Below are 19,964 nucleotides of genomic sequence, written 5' to 3' on the forward strand. Positions count from 1 at the left end.
AGGAATTCCACATCCCTGGATCATATGTGTGCTTTTTTCTTGTCTTGCCTAGCAGTGTGATGTACTAGGAGGTGCGATGCACAGTAGTGTGACTGTTGTCTCTTGTGCATATTTTATTCTTGTCCATTTGTTAACAGTGCTACATCGCCAAGTTGGGTTCATAGACATTTACAATTAAGCTTGCATTAAATCGTGTAAAATGAGCTTTTGTTGTCATTGTTTAGCTCCTATGGAACACTTTACTGTTTATTAACATATAAATGTTTCTTGTTTAACTATTATGCCTAACTTAGAATAGCTTGATCTTTTTGCAAGTTTGAGGGATGCATTAATCGGTGGGTAGACAGACATTGGAAGAAGAAATAGCTCAACAATGCATTATGTGTGCTCCTGCTGCACTCAGTACTCATTATCTTCTAATTTTCAAGGTTTGGTAAAGTTTCAGCCCTCTCTGTGGCCCTGGGATTCAGTTAGGAACAACGTGAGAAGTACCCTGACTGAGATGTGCGTGCTCTATGATGTTCTCAACATAGTCAAGGATAAAAGATACATGACCCTCGACCCAGTGTCACAGGACACCCTGCCCCCAAAACAGGTGAGTGCTAATCGCCAAGTTAACTAACGCATATAGTGACAAATTCCTGCCTGTAGCCAGGCTTAGTGTGGCGGTCAACCTGCAGAAGAGCTCTACATGTAAACTGAGGTATGCTGGTTTGAATTGGAGATTCGTATGTGTGGCTTGAGCAGTACAGGAAAAAGAAGGCGGTGTCATGTTCTAGGCTTCCAGAAGTATGTCTTCACCTGACTAACAAATGATTACAAGGAATGAAGGTAGAAGAACTTTACTAGTTATGTCGCAACCAAAAGTGAAATATGACATCCTCTCATTGAATTCGTATAACTGATTGAGATACCGTACTTTATATGACTCACTGATTTATTACTTATGTCAATGCAGTTTCGGCGCTACATGAATGAATTACTAGACTTATAACTCTGCTAATTGTGATGCCTTCAGGTAATGGGGGCACAGATAAGTGTGGAAAGATCAGCATGCATGAGAGGTAGTTCTTTCTGATGGCCAGGTTGTAAGTCATGATATAGGCAGTTATATGGAGCACATTTGGTTGCAGGGGTGCTATGACATGTTGGCATACTCAGGGGCCTAAAGTGTAACGTTACTGGGTTTTGATGAAGAGCCATTGGAGCAGTTCTGGATCAGAGCTATGCTATCTTAGAACTTGTATCTGTCAAGGTCTGCTTCAGTGGTCTCCAGCTTCCTGGACCGCTTTGGGACCGATCTGATCCTTTGACAAGTGGAAAAAGAGCAGTTTGGCAAAGTCCAGATTGGAGAGGATGTTTACTATAATACTGAGCGATCTTCTTAAGAAACAACTATCAAATTGGTTTGGAAAAGTGGATATTGTGATTGGATTTGCTGACAGCAGATCAGATGCAGTAGGGCGACTTCTAGGTGCAGATTATGGTACAGGCGTTGTTCTTCTTAGAATGATTGGAGGAGTCTGACAATAGATGGGTAGATAATGTATTGTCCGTCAAGAAAGGCTATTGTGTCATAAAACGAATCCTGTTTGATTCGAACACATACACTCCATGTAACTGCATGTTTTCTTCTCTACTTAATCTACAATCTGACAACCCAAGAAAGCTGTAGATCAATTAAAAATATTAGATTTTCCATCTCCCAAAGCAGAATCAGTACTGCCTTCCATACTGCCTTCCATAGGTTGAGCATCTTATTCGTAGAATATGGCAGCCTTTGACATGATACTTGTCACAAACGTTTGCATATCTGATCCCGGAGGTAGTTCCTTGTTTACAGATTTTCAATAGAAGGACAACTTTAGTGGCCCAACCTCATGTAGATGACTTGCACCACAGTGGTTTTATTAACTTCACCTGAGAAGACTTTTAATATTTAATGTCTTTGCATGACTTGATGCTCCACCGTTTTCCATTTGTCAGTGGGAATGTTCTGAAACCCGCAGCAAGCACTTGCATAACAATAAACATAAGGCCTACTAATTATGGAAGGTGCTCATGGAAATGATATGACTAAAAGCAAAAGGGAAATGATCTAAGGAAATCCACATTAAAACAGACTTGATACTAAAGTAAAACAAGCATTTGCAATGCAATAGGTCTCGCATTAGGAAAGTGTGACCTATTGGTATTGTAAATGACAATTTTTTAAAATATGTGTTGGCTTTGAAAATATATAAATTAATAGCATTGTTATTCACAAAGCCAATAGCTTACACTTTCCTAATGCGAGTCCTATTGGCTATGGCAATGCTTATTGGTAGCAAGCAAGGACAGTGCTGTTGTGGTGCTGAGTGATGATGTGGTAGGGCTGAGTGATGATGTGGTAGGGCTGAGTGATGTGGTGGTGTCCCAGAGTGATGTGGTGGTGTCCCAGAGTGATGTGGTGGTGTCCCAGAGTGATGTGGTGGTGTCCCCGAGTGATGTGGTGGTGTCCCTGAGTGATGTGGTGGTGCCCGTGAGTGGTTCCCCTGAGTGATGTGGTGGTGCCCCTGAGTGATGTGGTGGTGTCCCTGAGTGATGTGGTGCAGCAGCAGAGAGACTGAAGCTAAGAACACGCAGGGTTGAGTGCTACAAAGCGCGTTCAGTTTATCAAAGCACAGAATGATGGAGCCGGGAAAAAGCAAGGGGAAACAGGAAAACACAGGGAGAGTGTATAATGATAGAGGCAGCGAGGGCTGGGGCTTGGACAGCAATCAAGTATGGGGTCGAGAAGGCGCTGAATGCGAGGCACAGACAAATGGTGGTGTGTGACGTGGCTGGCGTTGTGCACGCGCATAGATCACATGAACTGTGTCTAATCCTCCGTTTTGGTAGACTGTTCTTTTCCCATTACTATAATCTCGCCGGAGCAATGCACAAGCGGATTGGCTCAGGCGAGACCTAAAAAGGGCAAGCTTTTTTTCTCTGCAGTTTACTAGCAAGCATTGATTTTAAAGTATTTTATGCATCAGTCTGCACATAGGAAATTAGTTGTTTTATTGTACATACGTATTGCTTAAAACACAGATGTGCCCTGATTAACAATGTTTTACAGTATAGTCGCAGGTTTTTTTTATTCAAGGAAAAACATGTCTTCTATTTCTTAAATGTACATGCAAATAAAAAAAAAATCACATTACAATTGTTTTTTCTTTTTAGAATCCCCCAATTTTGCAGTTGATTTCAAAGAAGAAATCCCTTGCTGGGGCATCACATATCCTTTTGAAAGGAGCAGAGCGCCTGACCAAGTCTGTTGCTGAGACCCAAGAAAATAAGCGGCAGAGAGATTTCAACTCTGAGTTGTTGAGGCTTAGACAGCATTGGAAGCTGAGAAAGGTGGGGGATAAAATCCTTGGGGATCTAAGCTACAGGAGTGCTGGTAAGTGGTTAATTTTTTCCTGTAAACTCAGCGTCACTGTACAGCGTGTGCCCATGGTACGTCTGTACTCCATTAAGTCTGGAATGTGAATGTAGCACCTTTAGGTAACACATGGGCAAATGGACTGCTTTAGTAGCCACAAACACCAATTGCAATGGGAGAAAAAAGGTTTTGTGAGATAGGACCCAGTTGGCACCAAAGATTAAATAAAACCTATGGATTGTCACTCTACAGTTTGCGGAGTCTGTAATGTCTCCAGTATTTACTTTTGGGTGCATTGGAATATATATCGTTTTTCCAAGATGTGATTTTTGCACCAAAATGATTTTCTTTTTTTTCCTCCTACAAATAATTTACACTACTACTGATGCACCAAGGGAGAATTTGAACCTGCTTGTGATTTGGCAACTAAATGTGTATTTTTTTTCTCCTTATGTTTTTTGTTTGCTTTTGTTTTGCATCTAAATCTATTTTTGCACCCAAATGCAATCCTCCTTTTGTTGTTGCAGTGTGATTTTGCACCAAAATCTGTTTCCTCCGATGTGTGATATGCAGCCATTAAATTGTTTAACCCTCCTACTGGTTTCCCATCCAGAATGAGTTTGCACCGCACTATGTGATCAGCAAAGTGTGATATCATACGGATACACCCCTCTTTTACCTAATGTGACCTTTTACTATTGCATCTTTCTCCTGCACTGAGTGCTTTTGAACCTAGTGTACTCCTGGTATTTGCACCAAGGATGGGTTTGCACCTTTCTCTGTGCACCTTATGTGGGTTTTATTTGTAAATGAAAATGTTCAGCTAGATTTGTTTCTTTTGTGCTTAAGTGTATCCATTCTCCTACTAATGGTGCACCTAAAAGTGATTATTTGTGTTTATCAAAGGTGATGTCATACTGACGAATTCCTTTTAAACCTAATGTGATACCTTAAAACAACGCTTTCTCTGTGTACTAAATTATACCTCGTCGCACCATATTGGGCTGTTCCATAATCTGCGTCTCAAGACCAACAGCCAACACATTTTTTGCGCCATCCTAATATGACCACCAAGCCTAAAACAAAGAGAGCTTCATATCAGATCAGACTCCAGGATGCACACAATAAAAAAACGTGGAGAGCTTAGTCTCTCTATCCTATCCAAAACAAATATTGCAAATACTGAGCCTTGAGAGCCATCTTGGGGTTCTTAATCAGTGACAAATACCCTTGCCTTTGGCTCGACTCTTAAAAACGGGTGTAATTTTTCCACTAATGCTTGATTGATTGATACACTAACCTTTAACTTATTTGTCTCAACACAAAAATCCCTTATGGCAAAAAATATAATGTGTCCGGTTACCATAACCAGGTATGTGAGCTACTTATCAGCTGGCATAAAACTCAGAACATCATGAGCCAATATCCATCTATCATCAACCTTCACATCTTTACCACATGTTTGATACCCTGAAGGCCTTAAAAGCTTCGTCCCTGTTTAGGGATGTTAACATAGGTGCCATGTCAGCGCCTTGAGACCTTCACGGGTGAGTAGCGTGCTTACAATTCCCCTGATTGGTTGGTTGATTACATCTGTTCTATGGCACTACTAGCTCTTCCACTTCTATATCTCGACATTACCATCCCCACACTGCTCAGGGAATGAAGTGAGACTGCTTAATTCCTGCATAATTCAAAGTAGTCTGCACCGTAATCTGAAACTGAGTTGCTGCTGCTCTGGCACAGAACTAAATGAAGTCCAGGAACAAACCCACAGCCCTCTAGAATTCACATCTACACCTCAATACAGCCTCCCTTTTTCAACCAGTAACCTGATTCACTCCAGCTATACAAAAACAGTACACAAACTGTATTTTCACAATCCCCTACTCCTGACAAAAAAATACATCTATTATCCACTCTTCATAATGAACTGCTTGATGTAAACTTGAATGAAATGATAAGTGTGTATATTACTCTCCCAGTCTCTCCTCATATGGACTGCTCCTCTGTCTCCCACACTCGACACACCTCCTCTTAAATAGCCTACCATGCACACCATCCCTATTGTGACACGCTTACTCTGGGAGAGCCCAGCATGCACACCAACCCCAGTGCTTTGGAGCATGCCTTTATGTAGACTACCTCAAACACACCCCATGCACCCAAAGACCTAACAACACATCCTGTTGCCATAAACCTCCAGAGCTAGATGTCGTAAACACCAAGATCAGTCCTTACAAACCTCATAAACGTCACCACCTCTCTAGTCACTTTCTCATATCCTACTTATCACTTCAAAGCTGCACTCTGAACTTTAGGCCTGTATTCTTTAAGGACATTTGTATAAATGACCTCATCAAAGACTGTGACCTTGATTCCACAATACCAATGGAAACCTGGTTCCTTTTATCCTCTATATCACTATCTCACCACTAAAGCACAACATCCTCCACCTTGATAAAACAGAAACCGGGGTTGCCTTTACCACAAGAAGTTGGGGAGAGGAGTTGGCCTAACGGCTAGGGCTGTCGACCTCGAATCTGCTGAACTGTGTTCGAGTCTCGGCAATGACGCGGAACATCCTGTGATTGTGGGCAAATCACGTAATCTCCCCGTGCCTAACAAAAATGAATGTATCTTCATGTAATGCAACTGGTGCTATGTAAAGTGCTCGGATACCCGATTCGGGTCAAGTTTGCGCTATATAAAACTCTGTGGAAAAAAAAAAAAAGGTCCTCAAATGCAATTTGATTAACTCCATAAACTCGTCCTTATTCCAATGCTTTCCTGTAGAGATAGCTGTAACACCTACACCACTGGGTTCAATGTCTTTTACTACTTTCCTGCAGATAAAAATAGTTTTATTACTAGTTTACTTCATTATTGCATTGACCAACTCTCCTCCTCTTATTGATGAGATTTAGCTGGGAAAAAGTAGAAGCCCCTACCCACAATCATCAAATCGTTCTTATTAGACAACAGCTTACTACAGCATTGCATCTTCCATATCGGTGATAAAGGTCGTGTCTGAGATGTAATTTTCACAAAAAAATATCACTTACAAACCTTTAACTATCTCAAATCCTCTTATTCAGTCATTTCAAAATTCTGACTCGAAAGCATTTTCTCCATGTTAAAATGTAGGCGTAAATGGTAAGATCAAACATATTGACAGTACGCATTGGCAAAGCCAGTAGGTCTCATCATGATAATGTTTGGAAACACAGACATGCACAAATACACACAAACTGGTTTTGTCTTGTCCCTGTGCAACTGTTTTTTTATGCCTTGTTTATTCTCCAGGTCTGTGATGCTTCTGTTTTCGTTCTCTGTGCTTTCAGTGCTGGTGTTACTCAGCACTGCAAGCTTGGAGAGTAACGGATGTGAGGCCAAGTAAGGAGGCAGGTCACAAAGAGACGCTATTCAAAGAATCTGTGCCAATTTAAGCATACCTTGGGTTTCACAGATTAGGATAATAAAGTGAGACATATTGGGTTTGCAGATGCTTGTTGTTTTATAAATACTTAATATCATGGTTTTGCTTATTGACGTCATTTGGGGGTAGTAAGGGATCGCAAACTTTGACCTCTTGCTTGCTCCCTGCTGCTCCTGGCACTTCCTGTGCGACCCCTGGCCTTCCAATATTGCCCCTTCTGAAGCCAGGGGTCGCAAAGGAAGTGCCAGGAGTAGCAGAGAGCAAGCAAGAGGCACAGCTGCGACCCCTGATTGTACACCACTGAGGAGAATTGGTGCTAATTAAACCAACAATGTAAATGGTGTTCAGTTTATCAGCATGAAAATTATGATATACTTACCAATCCATGCTGATTTTTGAAAGTGTATCCTTCAGTTTGCACACATGTTTTGACTGCAAACTATTTGCAGAATACAGATTAAATTACTTCACATGGTGTATGTTCCCCCATATGTCCAGAATCTACTTATTATTCGTTTTCTTCACCGCAACCTGGGCATGAGGATCGAGGGCAGTGCCCCTGTCCCCACATGGGCCCCTCCTAGCACACTGGTATTGCTTCTTTCACCTTCCTTAGGACGATGGCTCTATAAGTTCTCGATGGGCCCCCTCCTGGATCACAGGAGTCGCTGACTTGTTCTGCAACAGTGTGATGACCCTTACTTCACGGTGCCCCCTCCTGGCATACGGCGGTCACGACTTCTCCTGCACAAGGGTGATGGGCCTTACTTCATGGTGTCCCTCTCCTTGCACACAGAGGGTTGCGCACTTTGCCTGCACCGGGGCAATGGCCTTTACTTCACATGACCCCCTCCTAACACACCGGTGTTGCTGCCTTCTTCTGTGCATCGGTCCCAACTGGACCAGGCGTCTAACACTTTGCTCACTAGACTGTGCTTTCCAGGATCTTCACTGGGCCTAGCGCCATTGGTGTGCTCTCCTCCGCCTCACAGAAGGCTGGTGCTCTAGGCTCAAGACAAATGGTCTTGACTTCCTGGGTGATGCCCCTCGTCCAGCAGTCAAACTAACAGACCTTGGTCCTTAGTCCTTGTTCCAGCAGCTAGAAGTCATGAGCCCACTCCCCACTGTCTAGACACTCTTCTTGGGATCAGAGATCTTTTGATATACATAGAGGATGCTATTTTCCCCTTCCTCGTGTGTGTGTGGGTTACCACCCCACCACTAAGAAATGTCAGCAATCCATTCCTTCGGTCTGGGGGTTGCAGTGTTTCTAGGCCGTGGGATTACACTACATACTTTCACTATATAGGCCAAGAGAGAGTGAAGTACACAGCAGTGGAACCTTACATAAGTGGGCCAGTTGGCACAACTCCAGTGACTCAGATAAATGTCTGGTTCGCAGTGCTGATCACTACTAAACACCAAACTGGTATTCTGCCACCACTGTGCTCGAGTCACTCAACTCCTGGTAATGACAGTAGCCCTTTACCTCTCTGAGATTAGTTCTTTATGCTCCTCTACTAGGCTAATCAGACCGCATTACCTTGAGACATGCCTAGTTTATAGGCGCACACGCAGGAACCATGTTCGCTCATGACCAAAACATTGGTGCCGGGGACCAGATATCCATGTAGCTGGGGCAAGGGTACACTTCTGTCACCATGCAGGGGACTTTTCTGTCCAAACAAAGCTCCTGCACGCCAGATAATCATTTTGCTCTCCGTTAAAGGTTTGCCCAGATATAGAGTTTCAGCTTGATTCCTTTTGTGCATAAAATGATTACAACAAAGGAGGAAGTCTTAATTTACACTACTGAATTTTAGATGTTTGGGCTCACTTTGCAAATCCCTGTTACAGGAATTTCAGATCCAGGATTCTTTATAACTTTTGTGTTGTTAGAATCTGCATGAAACTTACAAAAATAAAGTACATCCACTTTACGTTCTTCCCAGAAAGACTTGTGCAGATCTGTAAAGCAGGTGCCAAATAAAAATGCTGTTTAAGTCTGATATGATTCTTTGGAGTTCTGTACAGGAAGAATGTTCGAATACTATTAAACCAATATGGCATGAAGGTAGAACATTACTTAAGGAAAAGTCCTTGCTCATTTGGTGTAAATTCATTCAGTAGTTTTTGAGAAATGAGCTTTTAAAAACGGTCTTGGCTACATATTACAGCTGGCTGGATTGCTCATTTGCAGAGATCGCCTAACCTGTATACCACAGCTTTCCAAACTTTTCATGTTGGTGACACACCTTTTTGTGAAAAAAATTCAGGGACACGGTAACGCGAGGAAGCGCAGCGAGCGAGCCCGAACCACCTATGGTGGGTTCAGGCCCCACCCCCCCCCCCCACACACACACCCCCCACACACACACAACCCCCCACACACACCCCACACATACCACCCCACAGACACACCACCCCACACATACACACCTCACACAACCCCCCACACACACCCCACACACCCCCACACACCCCTACACCCCCCCACACCTTACCCACACACACACCCCACACACAACCCCACACATACCACCCCACAGACACCCCACACATACCACCCCACAGACCCCCCACCCCCCACACACACACCCCACACCCCCCAATCAACCCTGCACAGGGCAAGGGGGAGTTGGAAAGTTATCATTGTACCACAGATTATCTGGTGCTTGGACTATGAGTGTAGCAGCAGCACGCAATGCACTCTGTAGGAAACCAACAGAATGACTGCGCTAGACTACAAGCAGATTTATGACAATTGTGTTCATCTTGGCTAAAAATTCCCCAAGAGCAGCACTCAAACTGCTCCGTAGATAGGACTAACACTACAACAAAGCCAGGAAGTTACCATCTGATCACCCCATCTTCAAGGGATATACTTGGTTTGGTTACCTTTTAGGTAGCACAATTTCATATTACATTATAAAATTAAACATGAATTAGAAAGCAGAAGATGAACACTGTTTTCAGTTGGTGATAAGCAGAGCTACTGGAATTAGGAGATTTTACGACGGGTGTATTTTTCAAAATTATAAATTTGCAGTTACCATAAAACGTGGCAACACGTGTTGCAACACAGTGGAAAGTCCTTCGCAAAGGTGGACTCGTCACCTACCTGTTGCTTATTGCTGCTGTTCAGTGTTAAACTGGTACTAATGACGTATAACCTTTGCCACAATAGCGTTAATGTGTAAAAAAAAAAGACAAAATAATTAATAAGTAGTACTATCACAAACTGTGCTGTATTATGCCACCTAATTTGCCTTTTCTTGCAGTATCATTTAGTCGACCCTGTTGCATAATTTGGACCATCCCTTCAGCATAATTCCAGTGGCCCAAGTGATCTAATATAATCATTAACAAGTAAATAGTCTGCAACGATGCAAACGATAAAGGTAAAGCACATCATTGGCTAGTGTTTTTAATCGGATAAAGGTAAAGCACATCATTGGCTAGTGTTTTTAATCGTGCAATGAAACCCTTTTATACCGTCTCCACTCCTCTTTCGATACCGACTGTCCATGCACTTGGGTCATAAAAACTCCAGAATGAAATCTAACTACATGCAGCCTTTTGAGCAGTATGTAAAGACAAGAACATTTACGATATCGAGCTGAAAAAGGCCAGCAAACTGCGAAAGTACAAAAGATCTTGTACATACAAAGGCAGCAACAAAGTAATAAAGTTACTGTATTGATCAAAGCAAGAGGATAATATTAAAGAGAAAAAAATAAACAGCAGGATAGTGATATAAGGTCAATACAATAGGCTGGCAAATATACCGAAATCCACACACTGCAGCTACAGAAATGGAATGTGGCTGGGGTGACAGCTTCAAACGACAGTGGTCATGAGTGCCCGGAGGGTTGCCTTCTACAAGAGATGAGGTGTGCATCAAAGGGTTTCAGCCCCCACCCCCATTAGCATCAGAGGGCTTCAGCCCCCACTCATCCCCCTCCCTCCCCCCCCCCCCCCCCGTCGCGTGTGGCAGCCCGGGACTACTCACAGCCGCACCCGAGCACTTCACAGGTCGTTAAAGACCTTGTGCATGTTAATAGGCCTTTGTTGCTGTTTCACCCCTTCTAAGAGCCCCTGCAGCTCGACTCTGCCGATTCCCGGCAGAAGTCATCTCATTGCGCGACACAGTAATGTGTCGCGCCACACAGTTTGGAAAGCTGTGCTGTATACACAGAGCCCCACAAATCCAAACACACTAAAAAACACACACTCATCTGCCAGGGGAGCGTTTTGCCCTTACGGCCCATTTGGGTTGCAGAATCTAGATTCTGATCCACGCAACCAAAGTTCTTTAATTACCTGACTTCAACATCCAGGGAAAATGTTGTAGCTGCCATTACAGGACACAGGGACTCGGTCTCTGTGGCCTAAAAAATAAAAGTAAAGGGCAAATAAGGAGACAAAGTGAGCAAGTCCTAAGAGAAGGCCCATGGCCCCTATGCTCAAATATTATTATTTTTTTTTTTTAAATGCTGCAGAGTATGTGGAACCAGTGGCAGGATTAAGTTCTGTCCACGACTCCCTCTTGGGAACGGCAGATCCTGTTGCAGGTACCTCAAACTCTGGATAAGCTTAATAGACCTTTGCTGATCTCATCGAACGGATGTATGACATTACAACGCATGCTTTTACATCGCATGCCTTTACAACGCGGTTTTAACAACGCATGCCTTTACAACGCATAGTGCTTTGGGGCGCTGGATAGTGAATTGTTTAATTTACTATTCCAACTCCAGTCCCCGTGGATAGCAGGGAAGGTGTTGGATAGTACATTAAACCTATTCCCTATCCTAGAGCGCCCCCCAGCGCAATGCGTTGTAATGGTTTGCGTTGTAAAAGTTGCGTCGTAAAGGCACTGCGTGGTAAAAGTTGCGTTGTAAAGGATGTTCCCCCATCGAACACCTGCCGCACATGGCAAAAGGCCTTACGAAAGGGGAATTGCCCAACCACAGGGTGTTAGCAGCACACTGCTAGGGGTTGGCAGCCCATGGGGGGCTGGGTTCTTGCCAGGACATGTGGCCCGCCACCGCTACTGCATGCAGATTTCGCCATGCGCAGTGGAGTTGGCCACCTGTGGAAATTTGGGCGCGGTGACTTGAATGTGATATATCATTTTAAAAACACAAATCAAATTAATGGAAAAAACAAAGGCTAAAGTTAAGCTATAGTTAGCTTTGATTATTGCACTTCAAAATCTAATTAATCAAAACTTCAGAAATTCACCTAAAAGCCACAGCTAATGCGCAGTTATGGTTACGACGTATGGTTATGAATTAAAACGGGAAAACTACTGAAATTTGCAAGTTAATGTTAGGCACACAATCTATAACTTGCACACCACACGCAATACCTTTTTTGACCACACACTATTTATATTCATAAATAACACCTAAAAGCAAAACGTTATTAAACAGCAAATCATAATCAAACAAATCAATTATACTATATTTATAGTTGTCTCTGTCAAAGTGGTTATGGTAATGTGATATTAATCTAATCTGTGAAATGATTTATATTTGTAATTGCACCTGTTTCATTAAGGTTAAGGTCTTGAGCATTGCATTTAGTGTGCAAATTATGGTTTGTGCAAGTTTTGGATTGTGCTTCCTATTCTAACTTGACAATTTGAGTAGTTTTTTTCGGTTTTAGTTATTTACCATTCTGCTTTTTAACTCTGATTTCCTTGAATTTCTGTTTTGTTCAACCTATGTCAAGTTGTTATATCCAAAGCTAACCATATGCATATATTCCAATGAATTTAGCCCAATAATGCGTTATTTAAAGCAACGGTACTAATAAATGGTTCAATAATACGGTGCTTAAATCAACTATACTAATAAATGCACATTCAAACTTATATTACTGTAGGTACAAAGTCACATACCAGTTTATTATCGCAGGAGACAAAGTGGCATGGGAAGAACCCTGTTTATTTCTTCACAGATTCCTTGTTGCGTTTACTTTACTAGTCACAGAGCCTCTTCAATGTGATTTTACCTTACTACACACTTTTGATTAAAGACTTTTTTTTAAAAACCATGGTATAAACCATATGTGAAGATGTGCAGAGCGACGTGCAATTAATTACCACTGTTGAAGGAGGAGAGGGACATTATGACCCACTCAAGGCTTTACCTGTTGTGAGCCATGGCCCCTCCCCCACACTCAGCAGTGGTAACAAATAGCATATTACACTCTGCACATCTGCATATATTCAAGACCTAAATTTACAGTGTTGTTTACTTAATGTTTAATAATTCTGCCTAGCATGTAAGCACTTTCTTCCAACACAGGTCTGAACCCTGTGCTTCGCAGTAAGAATCGTGATTCAAAAGAAAGATCATGATTGTGTTTCATTTCCTCATGTGTCCTCCACTGTGAAATGTTAATGTGAGCCGCTGTTCAAGTGACCGTATTTATTTATTTATTTGAAAGTTTTATATAGTGCGAAACAGACCCTTGCGGGCATCAGAGCGCTTTACAGGGTAGGTGTCATAGTTACATAAATACAAAGAAAATAACATAAGGTTCAATGCTGGTCAATGATAGTATAAACTTCCTAACATAGATACATAGGTGTAAGGTACATAACAAAACATTCAGTGTATATCAAACAAAATATAGATACAGTATCCAGGAAATCTGGCTGGACAATAGACAATAAAATGTTCTATGTAGAAGATACGTTGGGTATCAATATAACAGTAGACCATGCTCAAGTGAATTTAGCCATGATAAGAGATTTCACTTCTTTTTAGGTTTAGACCTGGCGAGGGCCAGGGCGAAAACTTTTGTCAACAGTATGGATGTTCGGCACGCCTCTGTTTCCCATTGGCTAGCTCCATAAATGGACGCTAGCCATTGGCAAACAGAGGCGTCCGTCATCCTGCGAGGCGACTCGTGGGCGTTCCTGTGATCTTTTTCTCATCCGGCCCCTTTTTCCTCATCATGCGGCGGTGGGCGGGGTTTATTTTTTCCGACGTCGAGGTTTCATTTGGTCATTCCGCCGCCGGAGGAAGTCAAGGTGAGTGCCTTTCTTGCCGTTCCCTCCCCCCTCCCGCTGTCCGTGTGCCTGCCGTTTGCCCGTTATCGCCCCCCCCGTCCGTGTTTAATGCTTGTTTAAAGTTTGAATTAGCCTTCCCTATTCCCCGTTGGTTGTGAAACTGTCGTATTGCGTTCACGGCGCTTATGTCGCATTTACAATCATTCAAACCAATAGTTGTTTTAAAACATTTTTAAAATTGAATTCTGGGGAGTGTAGTTTCAATTTCCCTATAATGTAGCAGACTCGGAAAATCACGACACCTTGGGTGGAACTGGTCTTTGAAATTTAATTCGACTGCGTCATTGTATGTGCTGAAAACTGCAAGTACCAGACTGCCTCACGATGTGACGTAAAGCCCAGAGTTATCTGACATGTAAATACCGCCAGGCTAGGCATCTAACGTGCACCGTCTGCAACGAGGAGATGTGTCCCTTATCTGGAAAATGCTTCTTACATTCTGGATCGCGTCTAACAGCAAAATATCACAAATAGCAGCTCCCCGGTTCAAATCTCCGGAATTCGCTTTGCCAGATACACACCGACTGCCTAAAATGTCCGTCTTCAACTCAAGCAGGACTCGTTTAACAGCGCTATGGATGTGGTGGGACCCACCGCCACCACCCGACGCCGTTACCCTCTTAAGGCGGAGTTATTGTTTGGGTTTGAATGCAGGGGGTGGCAGGTACTTAGTGTGTGTCATGTGGGGGGTGTCAAGCATTCCTCAGCAAGCCTAGACTGAAGATTCCACAGTAAGGTTGGGCAGGAGTGTCCCCGAAATGGGTTGCTCGGTCCGGACCACGCAAATGGAGTGTACATTAACGGGTAGGGGGCTGCTCTCGATGACGATAAGGAGCACATTTATTATCGAGTATGACGGAAGCGGTGCAGTGTGCCATCATGCATATAGAGCTTAATGTACGGGTTCTAAACGCAGCACTAACAAGTGTATGTGTCACTGATCTCGATTGAGCACATTTTATCTACCTAAGAAGAAGGGGCGAAACATCGCCTTGGGGGGTCCTAGCCTTTGATCTGCAGTTTGTACACAGACGTACTTTTAAGTAGAGAACTGCGCCTCCCACGGAGAATCGATATGTTTGCATACAGGAGCAGCTTGACACCACGGTAGGACAGAGGCAGAAAAATTGGACCGGGTCCCGAAATAAAAGTGGCCTCTATTAGCACGTAGTTTAAGAAATTGGCTCGCATTTGAAAATTCGGGGCAGTTTTGAACTTGTAAATACACGCTGCCCAGGTGTTAAGCAAGGTGTGGAAGACTGCATGTGTCTGTGCTTGCTGCAGGAAAGGTTGGTGGTAATAGGGAAACCCACATTAAAATTGAATCACAGACCATAAAACAAGCCCAAAAAGTGGCCCACACACTGTCATGTCAGATCAGCCCTCCGGACGGATTCCCACACAGGCCTGCCCGACACTGTCTCACCTGAGTGTATTGTGTTCTAGGATGTGATAAGTATACCTACCTTGAGGCTTCAGGGACGGCGTGTCTCCTCTCTAGCATAAGAGCATGGCAAATGTGAGGATGGCATTCCGTTACGAGGAACTAAACCACCCCACATGGGGGCGGATGCACAGAGGCATAAAAGCAGCAGGGGTCTGATCGTGAACTACGTGTTATAAAGTCTCCGTGACCTCATAGGAGGTGGGGGCTCCTGGGATATCAGCGCAGACAGACTCGTTAGCCCTGATTTCACCTGAGCCTCTCGGGTAGGCCGTTAGTCCAGAGCTCCGTCTTCCTGAACTCTCACGAGTCTCACTGCTTGGCAGAAAAATCCATGTCTCTTCCCTATTGGCACAGTCTGTCCAGATCGGTACACAGTTAGTCCTCCCTGACTAGTTACTATTGCCCAAACCTCAATGGATAGACGTCGGCAGGATGGAATGCTGAGTTGTGGTGCGGTTTGAGCCTGTCACTGCAGGTAGTTTACAGATTTCAACAGAGATCGTTCAGTTCACAATGTTTCTTCAAATACCATATTGATGTCTATTACTCGATTTTCTGCAGAGCAATTGAATGTTCTGCTGTTTTTAAACAAAAAGCGTGGTCTACCATAAGAATTTCTGTATCTTTACCATAGCAAAAGTTATCGCGATAGAAGAACAATCTACTATTAATATGTGTCTTTCCTGCGTGTCTTGTCAACCGGGTCGAATACTGTGGTGCATTTATTTATATTTTCTTTCTTTATATTTCACTGTGGTTGTTTAGGTTTCGACCTGGCGAGAGCACGCAGTGCTCCGTCCAGGGCGAAATCTTTGAGTTACAGAATGGATGTTCGGCCGCCTCTGTTTCCCATTGGCTAGCTCCATAAATGGACGCTAGCCATTGGCAAACAGAGGCGTCCGTCATCCTGCGAGGCGACTCGTGGCCGTTTCTGGAGAATTTTTCTCATCCGGCCCCTTTTGTCACGTCAGTGCGACGGTGGGCGGGGTTTATTTTTTCCGACGTCGAGGTTTCATTTGGTCATTCCGCCGCCGGAGGAAGTCAAGGTGAGTGCCTTTCTTGCCGTTCCCTCCCCCCTCCCGCTGTCCGTGTCCCCGTTCCCGCCCCCCTCCCGCTGTCCGTGTGCCTGCCCGCCCCCTCCCGCTGTCCGTGTGCCTGCCATTTGCCCGTCCCCCCCCCCCCGCTGTCCGTGTTTAATGCTTGTTTAAAGTTTGAATTAGCCTTCCCTATTCCCCGTTGGTTGTGAAACTGTGGTATTCCGTTCACAGCGCTTATGTCGCATTTACAATCTTGCCACGCTTTGCCCAAGTTCACGTGTACACTTCCTCCTATGACATCACTCTAACTAGCCTGATTGCTCACTTTCTCCCCCCTCGTGTTCACCTGGAGCGCCATTCTTGCTGGACTGCCCACTGTCTGTTCAGAATGGGCTGTGGTGGAATCCGGACTAGTCTGGGCTCTGCACGGAGGTGGCAGGGTTTAGCTGGTTTCTGATGTTTGCATCTTGCCATGTCACCATAGCTGAACACCTTCCATATGAGATATCTTAAAAAAAGCCAATTTAGACGAACATATGGTTGTCACATCTTAGCGCTCTGAATTGACCTAGGTGATGTTTCGGTGATTTACAAAACTGTATGGGTAGCACATTGATAGAACATGTGGACAACTGAAGCGCGTCACTAGAGTGGAACCGGGTGTAAGTTGAGATTCCAGACACTTCGGACCCCCGGACACATGGGCTGGAACGGAGTCAGTCAGTCACGTGTCATGCAGTGCTTGACATGAATCACTCAGCCTAAGCCCGACTTTATTCTGCGGCGCTGGCATGTCATGCTGCGTGGGAAGTGACAGGCCGGGTGGGGACATCGAGGGGGTCCGATTTGCTCTTCTATCCATTCTGCCGTTGCTTTTTTCTCAGCTCATTATCGCCTTGTGATTATCACCATGTGATGAACACTTGGTGTTTGGGGCCAGTTTTCATTTTTCGCTTGCAAAGCCAAATAATTCGCCCGAGGCCACCACTACAAATGTCATCACTTATGAATGCGGCCAAAAATGTCAGCTCGGTCAAAAACAGCGTGTACCCTGCTGGTAGTTAATAGAATCGAGGTTCTTCCAGGAAATTGACTAATGCGTGCTATGATTTCCAGTAACACTATATTTACTTCCAGCGTGTCCGTGTCTTTTCCAAACCACAGTTGTGACTGCAGCTGAATGTCTCAGCTTGATGAGTGGCATTTGCCAGAGATTAAACTATTGGCATTGTAAATGACAATGCCATTTATTTATCTGTTTTCAAAACCAACACATAAATACAAATTTTGTCATTTACAATGCCAATAGCTCTAACTTTTTAAAAGGCGAAACCATTGCATTGTAAATGCTTGTTTGAAAGATGCCGTAGAGGGATCAAGTCTGGTTTCTGAGTGTCCTCTTACCTACACGTGGTGTTCCAAAAATCACATATACAACCTTTGCGGGTCCAGTTAAGCAACAAGGACTCCCTGGGATGAAGTTTCTCTATTACAACCCCCGCCGCACAACCATGTAGGGCTACCCTTGGACCCTGAGTAGAACTCAACTCAGGCAAGCCAAGGATTGCCACCTCCTATTTTCACTGGGCAATACATTTCATATCAGAGCCTGCCGAGATAATTGAGCCTATTACTCTCCAGAAAAGTAATTTTGGAGGAAATTGTGTGTGGTAGAGTGCACAAGGTTAGAACCGGTCAATTTCCTGTGTTCAGCTCTGAAAAGTAATTCGCAGACGTGAATACATAAGTGTGGGCGTGGGAGGGGAGGAGGAGATGGGCGCGGTAATAGTAACAGGCTGAATACCAGAGGGTTTCTTCAAACTGGGTTTTATTTTTAAAGTTCGACGGGTTCGAAAGGTGAGTCTCTCTCTTGCAAAATCCAGTCTGTCCGTGGTGACGGTTTCGTCTGGCCGAAGTAGTTCCTGGCGGGTTTCTTCTCCTCCCTCAGGTACGCCGTCTCTGGACCGTAAGGGAAAAGAGACCAACAGAGGGAAGCCGTTAGTTCGCCGTCTGATACCGGCTTACCCGATTAGGGACCAAGTGGTTGTGAGGGAGCACCCGTGTTTATACAGGAAGAACGTGCTCAGGGAGGAGGAGCGGCGTGAGGAAACGTGGGAAGGGGGTAAGGTAGGGGGAAGGGTATGGGAACGAACACGGGAAAGTCACACACAGGGGTATTTACAATATTTACAAAGGGGCGCTCTTTTTCCCCACCCAGGCTGCCCAACGCCGCCGTACCTGAGAAAGCCACACTCCTCCCTCGGGAGTGTGGCACGGCGGTTCACGGGGTCGTTGGCCTCCTGGCTCTCCACCACTCTAGTTTCTCCCGTCCTCTCCGTCTTCTCCTCGCTTTTCCTTCGGTTCCTCATCTCCGCTTCCTTCTCCAACCTCCAGGGTGATGTCACACCTCGCATACAGGACTTCCTGCCTTTTCACCAATCTGGAGCCTCCGACGTCAGCAGGGGGCGGAGTCTCGTCTTGGTCGTCATACGCCCAGTTAAAGGCGCCGGGATCATATACATCGTCCTGTTCATCCCATTCTGCCCTCGGAGAGTCAGTCTGCGGGGAAGGAGGGGAGTTAGGGTCAGGGGTCCACCAGTCCTCAAGACCTCCCGTCCCGACCCTGTTACACTTCACCCCCCCTGGATTCTCCCGATCGGGGAGAACGGGTACCCTCGACAAATAGTCTGCATTGCCATTGTCTGTTCCCTTTTTGTGCACTATTTTAAAGGAAAAGGGTTGGAGGAAAAGAAACCATCTAAGATCTCTGGAGTTCCGGGACATATTCTTCTGCATCCATTGCAGGGGCGCATGATCCGAGTGTAATGTGAAAGTTCTCCCCTCCAGGTAGTATCGCAACTTGTCCACCGCCCAGCGAATCGCCAAGCACTCTTTTTCGACCGTTGGGTATTTGCGCTCCCTAGGGTGGAGTTTCCGACTTATGTAGAGGATGGGGTGTTCTAAACCGTCCTCCCCCTCCTGGGATAGTACAGCCCCCACCCCTGTATCCGAGGCATCTGTTGCTAGAGTGAATGGTATCTCGAAATTTGGGGGTATCAGCACCGGACTGGATGTGATGGCTCTCTTTAGTTCATCAAAAGCCTTTCTGGCTTCTTCAGGTGGGGGTTTTGCTAGGTTGTGTTTAACATTCTTTTTGAGGAGGTCTGTCAAGGGAGCGGCTACGTTTGCGAAGTTCATAATGAACCGCCTATAATAGCCGATAAGACCTAAGAAGGCCCTTAGTTCTTTCTTATTAGAGGGAAAAGGGGGAGTTAGTTATAGCTCGTATTTTTTCCTCCTGGGGAGCAATTACCCCCTCCCCCAACATAAACCCCAGGTATTTTACCTTGGGATATGCGGCCCTTGACTTTTTGGAGTTAACATGGAGTCCTGCTTTTTGTAAGGCATTGAGGATTTTGTCTAGGTGTTCCAGGTGTTCCTCCCAGTTCAGACTGAAGATGACTATGTCATCGAGGTGCACTGAACTGTACTCGGTGTGGGAGGCCAACACCGTGTTCATCAATCGCTGAAACGTTGCCGGGGCTCCG

General features: G+C 44.7%; 1 protein-coding gene across 1 annotated transcript in view; it reads left to right on the forward strand.

The window, feature by feature from the left end:
- Nucleotides 1–19,964, forward strand: part of MED17 (mediator complex subunit 17) — a 95,909-nt gene that overhangs the window by 4,647 nt on the left and 71,298 nt on the right. Inside the window, exons 2-3 of the mRNA XM_078656966.1 lie at nucleotides 429–595; nucleotides 3,205–3,424. Of these exons, the coding sequence (XP_078513092.1) occupies nucleotides 429–595; nucleotides 3,205–3,424 (387 nt within the window). The remainder of the gene's footprint in view (nucleotides 1–428; nucleotides 596–3,204; nucleotides 3,425–19,964) is intronic.

This window comes from Lissotriton helveticus, chromosome 8 (genome assembly GCF_964261635.1).
Source record: "Lissotriton helveticus chromosome 8, aLisHel1.1, whole genome shotgun sequence".
NCBI lineage: Eukaryota > Metazoa > Chordata > Amphibia > Caudata > Salamandridae > Lissotriton > Lissotriton helveticus.